Genomic DNA, 23468 nt, shown 5'->3' with positions numbered 1-23468 from the left:
TATCCTATCATCCAAAAACTAGAATATATATAAATTTTATACTAACAGACAATACATGTGTCATAATCTTATTTATCGATCCGATATTTATTAAATATCAGATCGACGGATAAGATTGCGTCGCATGTCCTTATTTAGTCCTTCGTTGGAGTGAAGACATATATGCTCTAGTTTTTGGATAACATGGGCATCAATAATCCAAAAATATGATGAAAAATATCAGCAAAGCATTTACGATAGTTCAGGGATATATTAATCATTTGTCTCCATGATAAAATGTACTGATAGCTCTTAGGTACTTTTAAGTCAAAATAATTTTTAAAGCAGTTTGCTAGTGTTTAGGTGAAACTAAAAACATGTTTATAAACATTTATGATTTTTGACTTTGTAACTTTTATCTTTTTTAAAATTACAGAATAATTCATAATTGCTAAAACCTTTACCATAGCCCCTACCCTTCGGATGAACTCTATGTTATAAATTATAAATCAAAAATTAATATAAATTGCACCTCAAAAGGCTACACTAAACTTTAAAAATTAATAAATATTATAGAATTCCGAAAATGATAACAAATGTAAGTTCCAAGTTTCAACTATTTTTTATCCCATAATTTTCGTTAAATCTAACTGGCAAAATTAGGTAAACGTTTGGTGGTAAAAATATTAATAGCTTTTAGCTATTTTCAAGTCAAAATAATTTTAAAAGCAATTTAATAGTGTTTAGATAAAATTAAAAACATGTTTATAAATAGTTATGATTTTTGACTAAATTCATAGCTTCGTAGCTGACAACTCCTATAATCTTTACCACAAGCCCTATTTTTGGGGTGAGCATTATATGGTGAACTTATAAGTTATAAGTCTAAAATTAATATAAATTACACATCAAAAAGCTACACTAAACTGTAAAAATTAATAAAACTAATAGAAATTACAAAAATGATAACTAATGTAAGTTTCAAGTTCAAATTATTTTTCACTGCATAATTTCTGTTAAATTTAACAGATAAAATTAGGTAAATATTTAACGATGCTAAAAATATTGACTTCTGATAAATTTAAAGAATTGAAACAGTTAAATATATACTTAAAAGAAACTATTTTAACTCTAGTCTTAAATATAAGAGACTTATTTTTGTCATTTTCTTATTTTTGATAATATTTTATTTATTTAGTTTCATTTATCTCAATCAATAGGATATATTTTTGCTTCAATATACAGAATAACTTTTTGTCCTGGAAAAAAAAGGAATTTTTTTCTTTATTTTATCTTCCTTTGTTTTTAGTTTTTTGTCAATTTACGTTTTCGTCTATATTACGTAATTGATAGAAAAGAAAATTCCTCTAATATACTAATAACAAATATTTCATCATCGTCAGTACTGATCACGTAATTTTGCTTTTATGCAAATTCAAGAAAAAAAAAAGTTCGATACATATTAAAATTAAAATAATACCCAAAAAAAGGACTTATAATGGAATATATGTTGTGATGTTTTAATCGTCATGAATTATGGTGAAATGGTTGATTTTCATCTCCTTAAACACTATTTTCGTAACTTGAAATAATATTGATTTGAATTTAGTTGTGCTCTAATATGAGTATCAAACCCTGAGTGAAAAGTCACAACTCGATAAACGATTGAATTTTTCTAAAGTAGACATTGGATATTAAATAGAAAGTTATAACTTGAAATATTGATTTCAGATAAATCATACTTCCTCTGTCTCAGTTCACATGACACTTTTTGTTTTTAGAGTCAAACAGTTTAAGTTTGATCGATAATTTACGCGAGGAAATCTTCAATTTTATTGAGATGAAATTTATATATTTATAAACTATTTTAAAAATATTATAAGTCATAATGATTGACAATTCAATATTTTAAAGATGTGTGAAAAACTTGTGGTAAAAAATAGACCTGTTTGAATCTCGAAAGTCGAGAAGTGTCACATGAATTGAGACGAAGTAAGTAAATGTTATAATAAAATACTACTTCCTCCGTCCACTATTGTTTGTCAGGAATATGTGTTAACAATGAGATTCGAACCTTGATACAACAACACTAAAAGAGTCTTGAGTACCCATCCAAGAACCATTGGGTGCTCTATGTTAATTTTATACAAATACTTATCGATTTCTACATAAATATATATATTTCGGAACAAAGTTAATGGGTACTCGGGCACCCGGCGAACACCATGTGGGTCCGCCCCTGCTAATATGACTTTGAATTGAGTATTGGTCTAATATGACTAACAAACACTAAGTGAAAAATCACAACTCGATAAATAGATGAATTTTCTAAAGTAAATATTGAACATCAAATAGAAAATTATAACTGAAATATCGATTTCAGATAAATCGTGATCGTTATAATAAAATATTGTTATTTATATATAAATGGAGTTGACTTGCACTTGGCCAAAAAGGCTTCGGTCGTTGCAGTGAACAGTAAAAGAAATGAGTATTTCCAAACTGTTCGGAATTGAATAAATAAGCAAATATAAATTTACGTGCACCTCCACTAATTCCACGATTACGTGCTACTTGCTACAAGTTCTTCGGGATTCATTTTCCCGATTTCGTTCCATAAAAAGCTAAATCACAACAACATACTTAGTATAAATAAAAACTAAAGGAAATTGTCAAACTTTGTACAAACTCTTGAATAAGAGCAACATAAATGGCTAATAGCAACCTTAGCTTGTGTATCCTAGGCATTGTACAACTCCTCGGGAACTGCTCGATGAGTGAAAACTACATGCAATATGATGTTAAAGTGTGTGACCATCTCGTCTAAAAGCTTAAGCTGTTCGAAGAAGCTGACTCGTATTTATGTTTTCAACAATACTGACCTCTGTGATACTTACAGAGGAAGATGGGGAAAACCTCGTCAACAACCTTGAGGTCTGTAGTATTTCGGAGGCATAGATGGACATCTTTCGTTCATATGGGGGTACAGATCCATACTATTGTATCCAGGTAGTTCCATACGGTACTTACCTCGAATTTGACAGAAAGGAAGCTTCACAGTGTCATCGGCATTGCACCATTTTGGCAACCGGCTTGAATTGTTTTCAAAAAGGTTGAGAGTATAAGCATCTTTTATCTGCAGTTCCAACAATAAACGACATCAATCCCTGAAACTCTAGAACTGGAGTCCGACATAGAAAGATAACTTTGTTAGAAGAGACATGCATGCTAAACAGAAAAGGCGAAAAGGTAGTTTCAGATTCATCAAGTACATGGCCAAGGCAAATGCCGAAGCAACCAACCAAATCAGGAAAACTGAGAATACTTCAAAATCTATCTGACAAACTCACCGTGAACTCTGTAACCTGAATCGAGTTTGCAAGTTCACCAAATAGTCCTCCTTCCTTGTACATTTCAAGAATAAAAGCAACACATGATGCTGACTTGCCGTCGCTATAAACCCAGTCATCTTGCTCTGGAATAGCCAACAATTTGGCGAAAGAGGATCCACGCTTTTCAACTTCAACAAGTATATCAGGAAGACTAAGGTTCTGCGTGGAACAAAATGGAACAGCATTCAATATTGAATTTTATGTCAATCTTTGTAATTACGGAATTTGATCCACTTTAAATAGCTATTAAACGAGAAACATATTATACCTAGCAGCTGCTTCAATAATATTTAGTCTACTAATTGTCTCAATGAAAAGAGGCATTTCATGGAAGTGATCAAAATTTATATATAACCTGAGTTCCAAGTCGTTTGTTTAAGGCTTCGTTCCACAAGTTAGAACCATATTCAGGCGCTATTTGGTTCCAAACAGTCATGACAGAAGCCACCTGCACCACCCAGCCATGTTTGTTAACAACAATAACAGAAAGTAGTAACATGTAATTTCATAACACAAAAACATACAATCGATAACACAAAAACCAAGTACCACAATTACCCATGTTTATCTACAAATATGCCTGTCATTTCTGCTTCTTGTAACTTGTAAGTGACATAGTTCCTATTATTATCCCTCACCCTTCATCATCATCAACTTTCTAATATCAATTGTCTAACGTGATATTTCGTAGCTTAACTTCAATCTCACAAATGATCATACAGTACTTAAAGTTTTTTACATCAAAATAAAGTTTATATTCAGCTGTCAAGAGATACTAATCCAATCAAATACTTACTGCTTCAGCACACATGCATAATTACGTAATTATATGGAACACGTGAATCATAGTAGCATATTTCTACCAGTCAAATGAATCTCCATGGATTCACTGACAACATCACACTAAGATTCAAAACACCCCTGTATGGATATCTAGATAGTGTCCAGTACATGAAACCTGCAGCTATGAGACCTAAAATAGTTTGAGGCCTCTATTATTTCAATTAGCAACTCACAAAGATTGCTCAATAGTCTGTGTATGAAATCAAGGCTTCATCAAATTTCACTTCATGTGCCCAGCGATACCGCATTAGCTGATCAACCGAAATTCAGGTTTAAGTTAGCTGTTTGTTGTGATTTTTCTATTTATTTTCATAGGACATAGTTTAGCCTAAGCCGAGATGACTATACTCGCAAACCAGAGGGTTTAGAAAGTAAGGGTATGTGTGGAACACCTTCAAGATAATAGGGCAAACAAAAAAATGGTAAGAGAAAAAATAGCATGCACTACCAGATGAGCATCCACGGGTGGTGGGTAATTTCCATCAATTGTGTCTATCCAGCTAAATATTAGGTTGTGGTAACCATAAGATTTTCCTTCCATGCTTCGTGCATATTCCCAAGCAGCTGTCTCGTTAAACTTGGCTCGGAGATCAGGGTGCAAAGGCAGCACTGCAATATGTGGATTGGTGTTGTCTTTTGTCAGCTCAAACTCCCACCATTCATCCCATGGTAATATAGCAATCACATCTTCTCCCTGAAAGGAAGCACAAACAACAAAATTGGTGCAAAAATTAGTCATTAACAATGAAATTTACTATTAATTATGAATGAATTCTCAATGTGTAAATTCCTGTCTGGATGATTGTTAATTTTGTTAGATAACGTGCTAAACTACGGGAAGAGAAGCAAATGTGATGTTAATCAATAACACTTTTAAAGACTATAGAGGAACACAAGAATTTGGGAACAGCGAGTTAAACATCATCAGAAAAATATATTTTAAAAATTCCACCACCTTGTCATTATCATTTCCAGATTCGCCAACCCATAGTTTTCCTTCAGCGTCTCTCAAGCAAACAGCAGTATGGCCAGCATAAGAGCCCGTTGCCCATTTCTCTAAAGTCTCAAAAGCGCCCCAGGTACCTCTAATTTTTGATATAGCAAGAAAATCTCCAGAATGAATGTCATCAGTAGTAAGGTTTGTGACCCACGGCTGTGGACGTTCTTCAAATGAAGCACCCATATGTTTCTCTAGAAAATCAATATTTGACTTCTCGCCCCATCCATTATTGACGAACAAGGGGAAAGCATTCCATATTGCTGAAAGGGTTCCTAACATTCCTGCTTGCAATAGGAAAATGGACACCCCTCTATTTTTTACCTGTTTCAATTTAGTTGATCCATTAAACTATAACAAATGTACTCTTAGATCAATGACCAATGAAAATCATTCATGAAACGCTGGTGACTCACATATTCTAACTCAGCTTGAGACTTCCACTCTTTGATTTCAAGGGTATGTTCACGAGAAAAAAAGTAGTAATCCCACGTTACACGATATGGGGTTGCAAAGATGTAAAGGTCCAAACATGTCCAACTGTGTGCATTGCTCACCTACATAATATTGTAACAGAAATACAAATACAAAAATAAGAAGTACAAAACCCCAGTGTGATCAAGCGTTGACACTAAAAAATCGGAACTCTTTGCATCCAAGCATTAAAAAGAAGCATGCCATACTAACATGTATACAGATTTCGCATTCCAAAACATTTTCATTCTAAATATAGAAGAAAAATTATACATTACATACGGTCCAGTAACATCTGCATTTGCATTTTCTCCAAGCATGAGATGGCTGCAACTAAATAAAGGCAACATATAATCAACGGAAAGGCGTCGAAAGGATGGGTTTTTTTCAAAAAGATACCTCTTTTCCACAAGCATTCAGTAAGTACTGAATTATATTAGTGGGTTAAAAGTCAACTTTTGTAGCTTCCCGTGAAGAGTTGAGCAAAGAATCAAGATTAATTAACTTCCACTATTTTTCCATCAATCTGGCAACCAAATCAAATAGATATCTAACAACATAAGGAACTTTCAAAGAAGCTTCAAGGACTCGTTAAGCAAACTAATTCCAGGAATCACGTTACGATTAAGGGCAGCCCGAACCTCTAAGCTCTCGCTATCTACAGGATCCAGGATCGCATTGGGTCTACTATACATAGCCTTACCTTGCATCACTGCAAGAGTCTATCTCCATCAGTTAAATGCATGACCTCCTAATCCCATGACAACTTCCACCATTGCATCAAGGCTCCCCAAAGATCAACTCAAAAAAAATACTAAACAAGGGGAAAACATTTTCGTAATCCAAGTCCCAGTTCCCAATGATCACAAAATCATCCCCAAACTCTACAATATACACATGGACAAGCACTTCTATATAAGAAAAACAACTAAAGATACAGGAAAACAATAATGAAATTTGAAAAATAGCTATTGCAACTGGTTTGTTACATGGACAGAGGTGCAGTAAGTAGTATAACATTTGGCATAATCCATAAACAAACACTCAAATTTGACCTTAACTGACAATGTAAGCACTCTAATTTTGATTATGCACATCTACACCTCAACTCGTCTCCAACTCTAACTTAACAAAATAATCATCTAAATACCTCCAAAATTTATGTTCACGCGAGGACTAGTTGGAGTGTATAGTATGTCTAAATATTTAATTGTGAACCCCATGTGTTAAAAGTAGCATTTTTCAGAACCCATAAACTTCAAATCACGACTCTACGTCTAATCACTTTATTGAACACCTAACACCCAAATGAAAACAAAATAGAAAAAATTAGATTTGGGGGAAAACCTTGATATGAAGGGTACCACCACCAAATTGACTTTCAGATTTGTTGTGAAGCTCTAACCAAGCAATATTCTTGTAAAAGCAAGCAGCTTTCCACTCCAATGTATTATTCCCTTCAATTGAAGCAGCACCCATAAAAGCAGGCAATAGGTCCACAGCACTGTGAAGAGAATTGATAATAGGCCAAGATACCTGTCTTGGTAACAGCGGCAGAATATCTTTTGGATGAAACAGTGATTCATACCCATTTATCTGCCGCCATGAACAGAAACAACAGAGGAACAATACAGTGATTAATAAACAGTGATTCTTCAAGATTACAGCCATGGATGAAGCTTGTTTGTTTTTGAGAGTGTCAGCTTAAAAAAAACAATAATTTTTTTTTTAAATCTTAATGATAATAGTGATATTCAGATCAATGATTGATACAATTTCAGATTATTCAGTGAATATTCTGTTTGGCAACAAGAAATAATACAGATGAAGAGCTGATTGATTTTGTTTTTCTCCACAAATACAAATAAATCACAATTGACTGGAGAGAGCTCTTGCGAAAAATATTTTTCTAACAAATATAAATTGAAATTACTCTGAAAAAATAATTTTTTCTCGATTTATTATTCGTATTGAAGTTAGATTATTTTAATTAAAACACATCGAATTTCATTCGAATGAAGTGATTTTTTTTAAATTCAAAACTAACACATTGAGATTGAGCTCAGAGGATATGCCAAAATAGATCAAAATTCAAAAATAAATAAATAAGGGGGGTCAACGGGACCACCACTGAATATGCAATTAATAGTTTTTATTTATGGACGTATTTAATTTTTCGAAAATTAAATAATTTAAATTTAATTAAATATTTTAAAATGAGATTTATATAGTTGTATATAAAAATAATGATACTTCCTTCGTCCGGTATTATTTGTCATGGTTTTTATTTTTAGAGTCAAATTATAAAAATTTTGACTAACATTTTAAGATGTATTTTTCATCATATTAATATGCAAAAAATTGTAATTTATAGTACTTTTTATATAATTTTAGAATATCTAATTTTTTGTTTAAAATATCGAATTAATGTAATCCAATTAACCTTTAAAAATTAGTCAAATTGACTTTCAATAAGCGCAACATGACAAACAATTTCGAACGGAGGGAGTATATATTACAATAAATTATGAAAAAATTACTGTAATAATAGATTAATTTGGATCTTGAAATATAAATATGTTATATAAATTGAAACAGAGAGTAATAAAATTTTGAATTTTTATAAATAAATATTTATGATATGATTTTATAAAAATTCATTAGTAAATAATAAAATACTTTAGTTATTATTTAATACTCCTATAATTTTCTTACGTGATATAGATAGTCTCTTAATATGGAGTATAGCCTTTATATGAAGTTTTTCTTTTAAAAAAATAATAACTTATTCATTAATTTTTACATTTTAAAAGTTATTAAAATATAGGATTTGAGATTTTTAAACTAATATTTTTAATTATAATCCTAATCTCAAATCATATGTCATACGCGCTGTAAATTTTTATAAATATATTCTTTCACTTATTCATAACTAAGTGATTTGACCATTTTAATTTTTACTCCACTCTACTTTTATTTGTGTATCTAATATACATATATATACTAATTATTTTTTTTGTTTTCCAAAAAGTTAAACTACCTATAATAATTAATAGTAATTTAGTAAAATTAACATTTTATTTATTATCATTTTTAAAGAAATGTGTTTAATTAAATATAAATAAATAAATAAACATGAATAGAGGGAACAACGACAAAGATAAACTTCAATAATTTGATGTAAATATTTAAAATAAAAAAGTATTTATCGTGATATAATATATTGCTCACTCCGTACCCTATATTCTTTCAATGACTTACTTGTTTTATTGTGGTATAAGATAGTTTTTCCATAACTTGTTCAATTTTTACTTAAAAATTTACATATGTATCGATTAATTTACTAGCAGACCTAATAAATAATTTGAATAAGATCAAAACCGAGCAATTTTAAATCAATACACTTGATTTTTGTTAATAATTATGCTATTTAAAGTCAAATTAATGAGTCGAAGTTTAATTAACACGTAATGATTAGTGTACCAATCAAACCCATCAAATAAGTAGTTGTTTACAAATTGTATCTTGTTTTTTTTATCGATGAAGTGTTCAAGCTTATTTGTGATTTTGATTTATTTGATTTATATTACGTGATTGAAGAGAAAAACATTCTCTGCATATTTTTTTAAAATTTTAATTTTCAAAACTTATGATTAACGATTTAAGCTCTTGTAATCACATTACACATGATAGTAAGATTATCTAGTACATAAATAGCATTGACAACAAGTTGTGTCTATGCTTCAAATGGATTTTTCTTCGTTTTTCGTATTTATATTGGAGTTAAAATTAATTTAGAGCCACACCACATAATTCATCCAAAGAGGAAATACTCCTTAACGAAGGAATTTATATCCAAAACTCAAATTAAACCTTTAATTCAAGACGAAGAAATTTTGTCTATCACATCACAATATTTTAGCGACGGTCCACAAGTAACAATAAATTTTTTGCGTGAAAAGTCTACCAATATAAAACAACTCAAATTAAAGGGTTTTTTTTATTGGCAAATTTTTGTGCAACACAAAATAACTCTCAATACTACTGGCCTTATCTAGTCCCACGCATCTCTTATTTAGACCATATACTAAAAATTCTTATTTTGTTTCTTTCATAAGGAACTTTTTTCTTTTCTGAAAAAATAAAATAAAATTAGTAGTAACCACAAAACTTCTAGCTCCCAATTTTGAACCACAAATCAATTGGACTATAATATATTATGGATATAAATAATATACCCCTAATAAATACTATATGGTATTTTTCTTGGCATTTTGATTGCAAATCCAACCTAAAAGTTCCTTCAATATGTCTTCCATTCTACCTCAAAACCACACCATTAGATCCTCGCAACGAGCCCTCGATAAAATTGGAACGATACAGAAAAGATTCAGTACAGATCGAGCTAAGAGCACCTCCCGCCATGTTCTCCTACCTGCACGAGTCTATTGTATCTCTTCCTCCACCTCCTCTTCCTCGTCCAACATTGCCACAATCACCACCAAACCACCACCCGTTTCAGAACCACTAACTTACGATCCACTCACTCCCATCACAAAAATCAAGACTAGTAATACGAAAAGTGTATTAAATGACCCGAGTTTAAAATCCACTTGGGCTCATCGAGCCTGGATGGCAAGTGGGTGCACCACCGTGCTAATTCCTTTAGCACGGTCTGCAGCAGGGGTACTCGACTCACATATGTGGGCCGGGCCCCTTATAGCAAGCTGCATCGGCTACATCGTAGCCGATTTAGCTTCCGGAATCTACCATTGGGGAATTGACAATTACGGCAACGCTGAATCCCCTGTTTTCGGAGCCCAAATTGATGCATTTCAAGGTCACCATAAATGGCCATGGACAATCACCCGACGCGAATTCTCTAACAATCTCCATTCCTTAGCACGAGCAGTGACATTCACAGTCCTTCCAATCAATATCTTCTGCAACGATCCAACTACTCTGGCATTCGTCGGGGTTTGTTCAGGGTGCATTATGTTCAGCCAACAGTTTCATTCCTGGGCTCATGGTACGAAAAGTAAGTTACCTTCAATCGTGTTAGCATTACAAGACGCCGGAGTACTCGTATCGAGGGAACAACACGCTGATCATCATCGCGTTCCGTATAACAACAATTACTGCATTGTCAGTGGAATTTGGAACTCGATTTTGGATGAATCGAAGTTTTTTGAGCTGATGGAGATGATTTTCTTCTTTAAATTCGGAGTTCGGCCAAGATCATGGAGTGAACCAAATTCAGAATGGATTGAAGAAGCTGAAATACAATCAATTTCTGCTTCACATTGAATTCAATTTATAGTATATGTAACAGTTAATATACAATGTTTTGGTTCAAGTTATATTTTATTTTTTCCCATTGGTATCGAAATGATACTGATATACGTAACGAATAAGCATCCTCCACTTTCAATTACAAGATTGTATATTCGAGTTACAGGAAAAAAGGAAATAGAGGAATATGGGATAGGGCTGTGTGTCGATCGGTTATATTTTAAAGTTTATCATTTGGCTTACTGGTAACCGATTTGTAGAGATGTTAAACCGTTATAGAATTATTAAGATATTGACTTATTAATTATTGATTCATCGATTTTTAGGTGACAATCCAAATAAACCATCAACACGAATTCACAAGTTACATCATGCTAAAAAACAAGCACTTTTACATTATAGAATAACCAAGTGTTTGAGACAATAAAAAATAAAAGTAGGAAACCAAACTCTAAGTCGAGATTTTTTGATATAAAATGGTATAAATATAATTATTTAATTTACTATGGGGTTATCGGTTAACCTGTTAAAAAAAACTTCAGATCATTATGAACCGATAATCAATAATAAAAAAAATTAAAACCGTTACCAAAACCACTAAACCAATACTAATAAACTAATATTTTTTTTTTGATTTGAGTTATCGATGTCCAGTTTTGAACCGCCCTATAATACGGGGTTCACTGCTTTTGGCATAGAGTTGTGAATTGATAAATTTTAATTTTAACACAAATACATTAGCAACAATCATCAGAGTGGCGCAGCGGAAGCGTGGTGGGCCCATAACCCACAGGTCCCAGGATCGAAACCTGGCTCTGATATAAATTATTTTACATATTTTTTGGTCTAATTAGTTATCAAATATTCAAATTGTTATCTCAGAAGATTAGCTAAAGTCATAGTTCATAACTTGAATAAGAAGATTACTATATTGCTGAATGTTGAGCATACATGAGACACAATCAGATATTGCCGGATTCTAAAATTACGTTTTTGATCTTAACAACCAAGTTATATCCAGTGAGATTGTACGAGTAGGGTTTAAAAAGGATAGAGTGTACACAAATCTTAAACCTACATGTAGGAGTGTCAATAGTGTTGGGAATTAAACACACAACACACACAAATAATCTAGAGAAAAGAGAAACGGAACACAAACGGGACACACAAGAATTTAACGTGGTTCGGTTTCCCTACTCCACGACTGTAACAGGAGGATTTTATTTCACTTGTGCTGCTATGGAATTACAAATACAAGGATCATATTTATAGGAAAGCCAAATGGTTAACCTAGGGTTTCAGTAATGGGTCGGGCCGGCTCACAAGCCTCCACAAAGCCCAACAATCTCCCACTTGGAGGCTTGAAGAATTTCAACTGTCATCCACTTAGAACACTTGTATGTCTAGTAATCTTTTTCAACTCTCTCCTGCTACAGCGGCCTTCTCATCAGTCAACTGAAAGGCCCGTTGAAGCTCCCCGAAGCTTCAACACATCAGTCACGGCTGAAACTGCCCTTGACTCGTCCTCGGTCCCTACCGGCTCCCACTTGAGACACGAACTGCCGGATCCTAGAACTCCCTGAGAACAAACACTCTCCATACTCAGCAAGATATTTTCTGGAGACGTATCAACAGCTGGAATACTGGTTCTCTTGACCCACTGTCTTCTAGGAGCCTTGGCTGAAGCACGGCCGGTGCTCCCACTGCCACGAACGCCTCTGACTGGTCTTCCTGAACCTTTCCTTGCTCGTTCATCCTGAATCTGACCTGTGGCTCTGGGTTTCTTTCTTGCAAAGACAACCTTCTTCTGCCCACGAGATTCTGTGAACCGGACTTTGTTTTTCTTCTGAACTGGGACGGTCACTCCCTCAGACGGTAATCCGACAATATACAACGATCCTCTTTTTGTTCCACGAGCCATGACAAGATTGCCCCTCACGACCTTCCACTGCCCATTTCCGAACTTCACATGATGTCCCTGTTCATCCAACTGCCTAACAGAAATCAAACTTTTCGTCAAGCTTGGAACAACTCTGACATCCTTCAAGGTCCAGAAACCGACTGGCGTCTTCAGCACCATGTCACCCATGCCCGTAACATCAAGAGCTCTATCGTCTGCAAGCCTTACCTTTCCAAAGTCTCCAATAACCAGATTCTGCAATGCTTCACTGCTGTGGGTAGCGTGAAAAGAAGCACCAGAATCCATGACCCAGGAATCCACATTGCTCTCCGCGCAACAGATAAACAAATCCTCGTTGACGCTGTCTTCTGCAATGTTGACTTGTTTGTCTTTCTGGCATTGATTCCTGAAATGCCCCACCTCCTTGCAGTTCCAACATGTTACACCTGAGCCATCCCGAGCCTTTGACTGACTCCTTCTTCGGTTCCTGCTCCCACTACCTCTGTTATTTCCTCTGCCTCTGACGACGTTTAGCATATCACCTGATGATTCTCCAGAACTCCTTCTTCTGACATCCTCGCCAAGAACGAGATCACGAATCTTCTCAAAGGTGAATCCATTAGGTCCCACTGAACTGGCAACTGCTGTAACCGTTCCGGACCAACTGTCAGGCAATGATGATAACAGTAGTAAAGCTTGAACTTCATCATCGAACTTAATGCCAACTGACAAAAGTCTGGCTAAGATCGAATTCAATGAGTTGATGTGCTCGGTAACTGAACTGCCTTCCTTCATCTTTGTGTTCACCAACTCTCTAATCAGAAAAATTTTGTTTGCTGCAGATGGCTTCTCGTACATGTTAGACAAGGCTTCCAAGATGCCTTTCGCTGTCTTCTCCTTAAGAATGTTGAACGCAACATTCTTGGTCAACGAGAGTCGGATAACTGACATAGCTTTCCGATCCAAAACTGCCCACTCTGCATCAGACAATTTTCCTTGCTTGTCACCCAACACTACGTCCAAATCTTTCTGAACCAGCAAATCTTCAATCTGCATCTTCCACCAACTGAAATCTGTACCATCGAACTTCTCAATTCGGAACTTCCCATCTTCTGCCATCTCAAAGGACTTCGGCAATTCCCTTAACGGCGTCTACAGACAGCGGGCGGCGATTTGGACGATGCTCACGATCTGGACGCTCGCGGCTGGATCTGAGGCTCCTCGACGCGGCGGCCAACGGAACGGCGCGACGGACAGCACACGGACGACGGCTGTTCGCACCCTGCGCGGTTCTCCTAGCCGGCTGCTGCTTGAGGTTACCCACACGGTAACGGCGGCTACTCCTCCCTGCACACAGTTCTTCACACAAGAACCCTAGGTGACAATTTCTCACAGTTTGTGTTACAATGTTGTTGAAACCTCGCTCTGATACCAATTGTTAGGAATTAAACACACAACACACACAAATAATCTAGAGAAAAGAGAAACGGAACACAAACGGGACACACAAGAATTTAACGTGGTTCGGTTTCCCTACTCCACGACTGTAACAGGAGGATTTTATTTCACTTGTGCTGCTATGGAATTACAAATACAAGGATCATATTTATAGGAAAGCCAAATGGTTAACCTAGGGTTTCAGTAATGGGTCGGGCCGGCTCACAAGCCTCCACAAAGCCCAACAAATAGTACGGTTCAGTGATTATTTTTTAAAAAAAATTATACCGTTCCAATTTCTTGGGTAATATATTACCAAAACTAGACTTTTTAAAACCATCTCATTTATATCGTTCTCTCTTCGGTGTCAGTTTCGATTCAGTTAATTTTTTTTTCGTTTAAATATCATCTCAAAATATACTACTAAACTATATTTATTTCGCAAATATATTCCTAAAGAAATACTTTAATTCTTCACCAAGAAGACAAGAATGTAAATCATTGTTGCCGTATTATTTGATCTTAAATATTTCATAAGAGTGTTTAAATATGTTCTGTTGTATCATTTGAGGGTCGTATTATGGCCAATACCTACATGGATTACTGGACTTAATGGTGGCCCAAATGAAGATCAAAGTTGGCCCAATAAAGTGACACTAAATCTGGCCCAAATTAGGTACAAAAGTAGCCACAAATGTTGACCAAGTTATGACCCATAGGCCCAAATCATTTGCAATTTCGGTCCAAATTTCTTGACCCATTTGGCCCAAAACATCAGCCCAAGGGACCCCAAAACATCGGTCTTGTTTCCGAAAAATTATCGGCTCAAGTGCAACAAATTCAGAAGAAGAAAATACAGTAGAAGGGAACAACGTAATAGCAATTAATATGTGTTTCATAATAAAATACTCAAATTAATTATTATTTCTTAAGAAACGCATAAAGTAGAGTTTATGGCAATTTTTCTTTGTAATTACTCATTTCATTTTGATTTTTTTAATCCTACTTTTTTAGTTTATTTAAACAATTATCTCTCTCTTTTTCCTTTTTAATAACTTTTTAGTTCTAGGTTTCTACCTAACATGTTTAAGATCGATTAAATAATATTTTAATACATACCACATATCTTTTGATTTGTGTATCTTTAAGTTGGTTTAGACTTAGAACTCCTATTTAACGTTGGGTGTCCAATGAGACACAATGGGACTTACGAGTTAAGAGGTATATATATATATTTTCAAAGTTGAAGTTTTTAGTTATTAATCGAGGCCAAGTCGCCTTATAAAATCTTACCAAACACTTTTCTGTTATGAAAATGAGGCTACAGTTTCCCTTTGTTGGAATTAATTCCTTCACAAGGCTATTATTCTTCACGTTTAGTCTTTCAATATTATCTCTTAATTAGTTTATTAATTTTTTTTTACGAGTTTATAATATATGTATCTAATAAATTGTGATATATATACTTTTTCTGGCCAATAAATATCAGTTGATAAAAATACATGTCTCAGATTACTTGATCATTTACAAAATCAAGATAAAATTAATCAATTTTTTTTCCATTTTACCCTTATAATTAATATCATCATCATGCTTAATGTTCAAGAAGCTTAAACAAAATTAATATTCCCATAATTCATTTTTCTAAAAATTTCATTAAATACTTTATTATTCCTTTATATTCTTGTTTTTATTCACTTTGGAATACTTATAATTGAATTGTTTAAGAACAAGTATACGTCAACAATAAAAAACAACTTATAAAGTGTGAACATCAATTTAATGCGAAGATCAAATAAAATTTGAGTGATTAAAGTAATAATTCACGTTAAGTTTAAAAATATTTTAATGCTTATCTCTTCTTTTTACAATGAATTTTAGGTGAGAAATATTTTATTTAATTTAGAAATCAAACAATTTGCGTTGCTTCCAAAAATTTTTGAACACTACAAAAATATTTTTTTTTGAAAATTCCTTTAATTTTTTTTGGAAGAAAGAAATTGTTTTTATCATCTATTAATATTGAAATAAATGTGCATAAGTTCCAATAATACCTTTTGTATGTCATATCATCATAATTGATCTTTATAATCATCAACACGAATAAATAATAAATCAGTCGAATTGATCATCTTATTTATAATATCTTACGTATCATGTTAAATGAAAAGTGATTCGTTAAATTTCTAGACTTGAACATTCTTTATGAAACTTATTGCTTTTTTAGTTTCCATCGATGTTTGAAGACCACATTGGAGCTCCGCCTTAGTCCGGATCAACACTGCAAGGCCCATTTGAAGATGAATTTTGTCCATATCCAACGCTCGAATTCGACACCTTTAATTAAGAATGAAACACTCCAACCAGTGCGCCACAGCCCATTTTGGTAACCTACGGCTCGTTTGTTTTCAAATGCAGCTATATGTTAGTTTTTGCCTACAAATAGAATTTTGAGCTGCACCATATTTGTTTGTTTTTCTCACTCAGTACTGAAAAAAATAGTACAGACTAAAAAGGAATCAGAAACTTTGTCCCATTCTTTTAGTATGATTCAATACACAAGAATGGGCTGTTTTTTCCTTCTGTATTCTTGAAAACCCTGATGTAAAAAGAGGAAAAATACAATTTTTTTTCAAAATCAAGAATGGTGGATTGTTCAGAAGTTGAAATCATGGAGGAAAGAGAAGAGGTTATGGTTTCATCTATTGATGAAGAAGTGAAACCCATATTTAGAGTTGCTCATTTTCTTAAACCAACAACCAAAAAACTCCCATTTCTCCCTTCAAGAATCAAAATTTCTTGTTCATCACCAAAAGTTCAGTTTAAGGGTGGTTCTTCATATATGAAGGGATGGTCTAAATGGGTTAATAAGTTAAAGCCTTTACACCAAGAGATATGGAAGAAAGCTGGAGTCTTTGAAGGTATTATAGCTTCAACATTTATGATTTATAAGCATAGTGATTTGATTCTTGCTTTAGCTGAGAGATGGTGTATGGAGACTAATACATTCATTTTACCATGGGGAGAAGCTACTATTACTTTGGAGGATATGGTGGTTTTAGGTGGTTTCTCTGTTTTAGGACACTCTGTGTTGAAACCTGTTAAGACCAAAGATGCTGTTGACATTGAAAAAGCTCTTGCTGAGGTTCATAAAGATATTAGAGCGCGTAAAACGAACGTTCGTCACAGTGCCTGGATGGAGCATTTTGCAGGAAGAGGTGATCATTTGGAGCATGTTGCATTTTTAACCCTTTGGTTGTCAAGGTATGTGCTTCCTGCTAGAAGCTTTCAGAAAGTGGACAGAGCTCTTTTCTCTATTGCAATTTATCTTTCTCAAGGAATTCCAATAGCACTTGCCCCTGCTGTTTTAGCTAGTATTTATAGGGATATGAGTTTGCTTAAACAGTTTATTGTATCTTCAGCTAAGAACCATTCGCCGAGTGATTCTAGATGTATAGAAGATGAGTTGAATCCGAACCTTCGGGCTCCTTTTCAGTTTATTCAGCTATGGGCTTGGGAGAGATTTACGAATTTGCAGCCTAAGCCTAGTAGTATCATTTACACTGGGGAGCCAAGAGTAGCTAGATGGCATAAGGCGAAAAAACTAAATAATGTGGATCATAGGAGTGCAATAGATTCTGCTGCTGAATGTTTTCTGTGGCGTCCTTATGCCATTGATATTGTGAAGAATTGGGACATCAGCAGATTTTACAAGGAGAGGGATGAATATGTGGTGGTTGGACCAAATATTGGAAGAGAAATCATGACTTTTGCTCGACTTGTTCGAGCTTCTGAACTAGTTGGAATGGATTGTGTTGAACAATATAATCCACATAGAGTATCAATGCAATTTGGATTTGATCAAGATGTGCCTGATTGTGTGAATCATGCTAGTGATCATATCCCGAAAATTGCTTGGACTAATTATAACAGACCAATTAAAGATGTCAAGCTCTATATACCTTCTAGGTTCATCGAGTCAGATGTCAGCAGACGATACTTGGAATGGTGGAAGAACCAAAATGTTGCACCTGAGGTTGCAATTCAGCACGAAAAGATGAATGCCTCTGTATGTTGTGGTTTTTTGCAGAAATGTGATATGATAGTTATAGAATCATCATCATCAGATGATGACAATATTCCAATTTCTGTATCTTTACGCAAGAGGAAACTCATGAAGAAAGAAGTTGCTGTACCTGGTAATAATCAGAAACTCTTCCTTAGCATGCAAAGCCAATCTTCTTCAGCTTCAAATGATGGGACTGCCAGAGCAAGGGAGACTCTAGTGGAATCGAAACCAATAAGCGATAAATTTGAGGCTTCAAATGGAAAGTCGGATGAAGATGGAGATGGGCCATACGTAGTTAAGGAAATGGTGCCACTAGAGAGCAAGAATAACAATGACAAAGGTGGCTGCAAGCTCAACTTAACTGATGGTATTGCACTTGCAAGTGACGGTCCAAATGCAGGACTTTTGAGTACTAATCCAGCTAAAACCTTACAAATGAGCGAAGCTTCAGTGGTAACACAGAAGGTAATAGCAACGTGTACCAAAATAACTGAAGGCAATATGGCCATGGGAAACATTAATAACCATGAGAAAGGGAGCGGTTCATGTGATATGATCGATATTGTGAAACTTGAGAGGAGGATTAGAAACCTTGAAAACATCAATGCTGGAAAGGTTCCAATATTCAGGACAAAGTGAAAACAAGATTTAGCTAAACTATAGTGCTAATACTTCTCTTACAAAGTTTTTGTTTAGTTCATGAAGCTATATTATTCTTCTTTATTGCCTAGTACTCAAAGACACTCAGACAGTGCTACTAACTTGTTCTTCTATTTAGGTCCTCTTGTAACTATCTCAGCTTTAGTAAAAAAATTTCACTTGAATCATGTTTCAGTTAACTTGTTTAGTTTCCAGGTTTCTAACTGTTTTGCATATTAACAATCTTGCATAGTCCTCATTGAGCTCTATGAAGTGTTTGTGGCTGTTGCGAATGCTTTCCCAGACTATCAAGTTACTCTGAACTCGGAGTCAGAGATTCTTTTTAATTCTCTCCCCCTTTCAATTAAATCAAGTTGAGTGACAAACATCTTCTTTTAAGTGTGGAGATTGGAGTGTAAATTAACAGGAAAGGGATGAAGATTATATTGAACTTTGGTCATATTCTTGTCTCAAAGTGTACTTATTGCAGACAGCGTTGACAATAAAAAAGAACTTTTGAGCATGTCTTTGTTTTAGGGGATATTTGCAAGACAGTTATGTAGCTATCTTATATCCCTAACCCCACTAGCTAGACTAATCGGGATTTGCATCAGCTAGTTGCACTAAGGGGGTAAAATGCTATGTACCAAGAAGTTCACCTTTCTCCATTGCGTTGAGTCTATACATCATTCTTTCTGGCAAGTTTATCGAATCTGTTATATAAATGAACTGGTGCTTATTCCGATACCTTCCTTTCATTGTTAAGCTTTGGTATATATGTAGCTTTCCCTAACTAAACCAACCACCATGTTTTAAATATACACACTCTCATGTGAGAAGGGGAGCCTTGGAATAACCGGTAAAATTGTTGCCATGTGACCAGGAGGTCACGGGTTCAAGCCTTGAAAATAGCCTCTCGCAGAAATGCAAGGTAAGACTAGTACAATAGACCCTTGTGATCGGCCCTTCCCTGGACCCTGTTGCATAGCAGAAGCTCAAGTGCAGTATGACTCTCATGTAAGTTTCTGGAATGAACCCTTCTGTTCTGATTTTTTTTACAGTATAGTTATTATGTATATGATGGTATACTGAATTTTAGGGATTTGAATATCTAGTTAACGTAGTTAGCTTATTTTCTTCATGTATCTATATCATTGTATCTTTGAGTAATGAGATGAGTTACTCTCTACACATTGTCTATTACATGGTACGAGAGCTATATTCGTCCTCGTTTGTGCTTTCAATCCACGCTCAACTTGGGTCTGGACGTGGAAGGGGTGTTAGAGTCCCACATTTGTTGGGGAATAAACCGATGGTTTGCTTATATGAGTTTTGGGCCTGTTTATTTGGACCAGTTGGGTAGGATGTTTCAACTGAAATTCACACCCAAATGCTTTCTTTCAATTAGTTTGACCCGCCTTCCTTTTTAGTCCTTTTAAAAAAGTGATTATTTCCCCTTTTTTAGTTTTAAATTTCCATATATCATGTTTCAGACCACAAAACTAATGGACATTTTAGTAAATTTGAAGTATCTTTATTTTTATACCATACAATTCAAAAGTTTTTTTTATTTTCTTAAATTCTATGCAAAGTTAAATTGGTCAAAACAAATTGAAACTAAGAGATTACCTTGTATCTTAAGGTGATATTTAGTGTCCATAAGATGTTTTGTCGTTTTGCGCGATTATGGAAAATGTTTTATTTCTTTTCATTATATTATATGAACTAGTGAATTCTCCTAATATGAAGAAATCTGTCAATTAAAACGAAATTCAATAATTGCTTTAGGTAACAAGTTCAAATCCTAAGCGCGATATTGCTCTGCTACTTTTTTTCTTTGAATCCGCTCATATAAATTTGTCTATGTCACTTCTTTACTAGTTTCTCAAGTGGCTATGGATGAGATGGATGTAGACAAGGATCTAAGCTTTCGCGGTGAGAGTGCTAATAATGATTTAAGTTTTCTGAATGGTAATTTCAGGATGAAGATGTCGGCTGGCTCGTTTTACATACCACGATCTGACAAAGCGCCTCTTGGGGAAGATGCACATTTTATTTGCGGAGAGGAAGAAACCATAGGTGTAGCAGATGGCGTCGGTAGTTGGGCAAGAAAAGGTATCGATCCTGGAGAGTATTCGAGACAGTTGGTTAGAAATGCTGAGCTATCGATTCAGAAGCAGAAAGATCAAAGGAACAAAATTAACCCAATGGAAGTTCTCAACGAAGCTTATTTGAACACAAAATGTCAAGGTTCGTCAACAGCTTGTATTTTGACTTTATGCTGTGATACTATACACGCGGTCAATGTTGGAGATAGCAGGTTCGTTGTTATAAGAGACGGGGTCATAGTTTACAAATCGGAAATTCAGCAAAGAGGATTCAATTATCCCTTTCAGTTAGGGAATGGTGTTGAATTAGATGATCCAAGTGTGGCACAAGAAATTAATGCTGCAGTAAGAATCGGGGATGTGATAGTGATGGCTACAGATGGACTGTTCGATAATGTTCACAACCATGAGTTGGAGAAATTAGTACACGACGGGGTAGGGGATTTGCACAAACTGGAAACATTTTCGAAGATGTTAGCACAGAAGATTGCAGAATATGCCCTGCAGAAATCAGAAAGTAAAACTGTATATACACCTTATGCTGAAGAGTGCTCCAAAGCTCAGATATATCGTCCTGGTGGCAAGCGTGATGACATTACAGTGATAGTTGCCCAGATTTTGCCCCGATAGTTCTGTTTAGGGGTTTAAGGTTTAGGATTTCTTGTTTGTGCTTATCGGTGATGTAAAATGAGCTTGGATGAAATTTCTCGTACTTTTTTTTTTTTTGCTATTGATGCTCATTATCTTCTTGACTCCTCTTTCATTTCTATATGAGTTTAAAATTTTTTTAGTGTGTGGTATACTTAGCAAACAGGCAAAAAACAAAGATTTTTTGATCAATATTGAAACAATAGTTAATTGTCGACCCCTTGTCCTGGATGTTGTTTGGTCACTAAAGCTAGAGACTGAGGAGTTAACTGGGATGGATTGGATCGAACCGAGGGAAACTCGCGTTTTCCCTTTAGGCTTTAACGAGCCTTACACTACACAAATCTAGATTAGTCAAGTTAATGGAAGGTATCGCGATCATAGTATATAATTGTTCTGTATGTGCTTCCCCTGAATCATTGCTAATACGCAAACTCATTTTTAGCAGTACTAAGGCCTCCATTTTCGGTGGGAATTCCATCATTTAAAGCTGAAGAGTTCGATCTGTTCTAACCTCATCGCATTTCTGCACAAATGCACTAACATACAGAGGCATTCAGCTTTTCGTAGTGTCCTCATGACAGTCTTGGTGTCCTTCCACGATTTTTAGACCATTTTCCCCTGGTTACACGCTTAACTGCATCATCTGATGCAACGTTTTGGTCCTTCCACCCGCTCCAAGTATCTCATGCTGACAATATGACTTGGAGAGCCCTCCAAGCACGATTGACGCAACATCTTGATCAAATCAGAACATTTTTCAGAAGAAAAAGGGAATTAGAATACTGCTAAAGTGATCAAAACTTAGTCAAAAGGGGACTCGGACTTAACCCCAAATATACATCAGAGATTACCGTAAAGGCAATCCAGAAAGAAGGAGAATGTTTGAACATGCACGACACTGTTTTACGTTCCACATGTCTAAGAAAACGCTATACAAATTACCTTACAAAAAAAATTGGCTTTGCTTGTAGCTAATTTAGCTAGATGATCGATCACTGTTTTGGTTCTCTGTAGCAATGAGCGAAGCAAAAATCAGCATTTCTTATCAAATCATCAGTCTTACTCTTCAGGTCGAGGTTTTGAGAGGTTCTATTCTTTCATCATCAACACTGGAGAGTTGATTTTTGCGTTTGCTACCCTCATTCAACAGCGCTATGATCTTTACACAGAATGGGAATAGCAAACGCAAAGATGAACTCTCCAGTGTTGTCACTGGCCATGCCTAGTGTTAACTTCCATCTGTGTCAAGTTTAATCATCCCCTGTGTGGTCTGTTTCATACCACAATTTTACGCAGTGTGTTTGATTAACTTAAATCTTTGGAAAATGTATTTCAAATCAACTCACTTTCCTCAAATTTAAGGTAAGGAAAATATTTTCCAAACATCACTTCATCCTTTATTTTCTTTCTTATTACGACCCGTACCTGACTATCCCCATACAAAAAAAAACAAAAACAAAATTAAAATATTTTTAAATTTCAAATATATTTTTATCCCTATCCCCAAACCACACTCTCCCTCAAACAAACAAATAAAAAAATTACAAGTTATTTTTGAAAAATGTTTCAAATTTTAAGATTTTGTTTTACCTCACCCACCCCCTACCCTCTACCCCACCTCCCCAAAAAATTGTTTTTAAAAATATTTCAATTTTCTTTTTTTTTTCACTCCCCCCCCCCCAAAAGG

The 23468-nt window shown here is 34.8% G+C and overlaps 4 protein-coding genes and 1 non-coding gene across 5 annotated transcripts; 4 read left to right on the top strand and 1 right to left on the bottom strand.

Moving 5' to 3' along the window:
* Nucleotides 1–2445: 2445 nt before the first annotated feature.
* Nucleotides 2446–7722, bottom strand: LOC107024008. Its single transcript, XM_015224880.2, has 7 exons — nucleotides 7033–7722; nucleotides 5628–5768; nucleotides 5170–5535; nucleotides 4663–4908; nucleotides 3727–3819; nucleotides 3330–3530; nucleotides 2446–3115 (listed from the first exon to the last, which is right to left on the bottom strand). The coding sequence occupies exons 1-7, from the start codon at nucleotides 7354–7356 to the stop codon at nucleotides 2900–2902; spliced, it is 1587 nt and encodes a 528-aa protein (XP_015080366.1). The 5' UTR covers nucleotides 7357–7722; the 3' UTR covers nucleotides 2446–2899.
* A 2203-nt stretch (nucleotides 7723–9925) lies between these two features.
* Nucleotides 9926–11219, top strand: LOC107024217 (fatty acid desaturase 4, chloroplastic). The gene has a single exon (XM_015225149.2). The coding sequence runs from the start codon at nucleotides 9994–9996 to the stop codon at nucleotides 10990–10992; it is 999 nt and encodes a 332-aa protein (XP_015080635.1). The 5' UTR covers nucleotides 9926–9993; the 3' UTR covers nucleotides 10993–11219.
* Nucleotides 11220–11726: 507 nt separating this feature from the next.
* Nucleotides 11727–11798, top strand: TRNAM-CAU. Its single transcript has one exon. It is a non-coding gene; the product is annotated as a tRNA-Met (tRNA).
* Nucleotides 11799–16946: 5148 nt separating this feature from the next.
* Nucleotides 16947–19176, top strand: LOC107025736. Its single transcript, XM_027918757.1, has one exon. It carries the CDS (start codon nucleotides 16959–16961, stop codon nucleotides 19020–19022), a length of 2064 nt encoding a protein of 687 aa, XP_027774558.1. The 5' UTR covers nucleotides 16947–16958; the 3' UTR covers nucleotides 19023–19176.
* A 1690-nt stretch (nucleotides 19177–20866) lies between these two features.
* LOC107025316 (probable protein phosphatase 2C 55) lies at nucleotides 20867–21778 on the top strand. The gene has a single exon (XM_015226099.2). The coding sequence runs from the start codon at nucleotides 20918–20920 to the stop codon at nucleotides 21758–21760; it is 843 nt and encodes a 280-aa protein (XP_015081585.1). The 5' UTR covers nucleotides 20867–20917; the 3' UTR covers nucleotides 21761–21778.
* The last annotated feature ends 1690 nt before the right edge of the window (nucleotides 21779–23468 follow it).

Source organism: Solanum pennellii, chromosome 7, assembly GCF_001406875.1.
Source record: "Solanum pennellii chromosome 7, SPENNV200".
Taxonomy (NCBI): domain Eukaryota; kingdom Viridiplantae; phylum Streptophyta; class Magnoliopsida; order Solanales; family Solanaceae; genus Solanum; species Solanum pennellii.
Note: the sequence above shows the minus strand (reverse complement) of the source record. Positions and strands in the feature narration are given on the sequence as shown.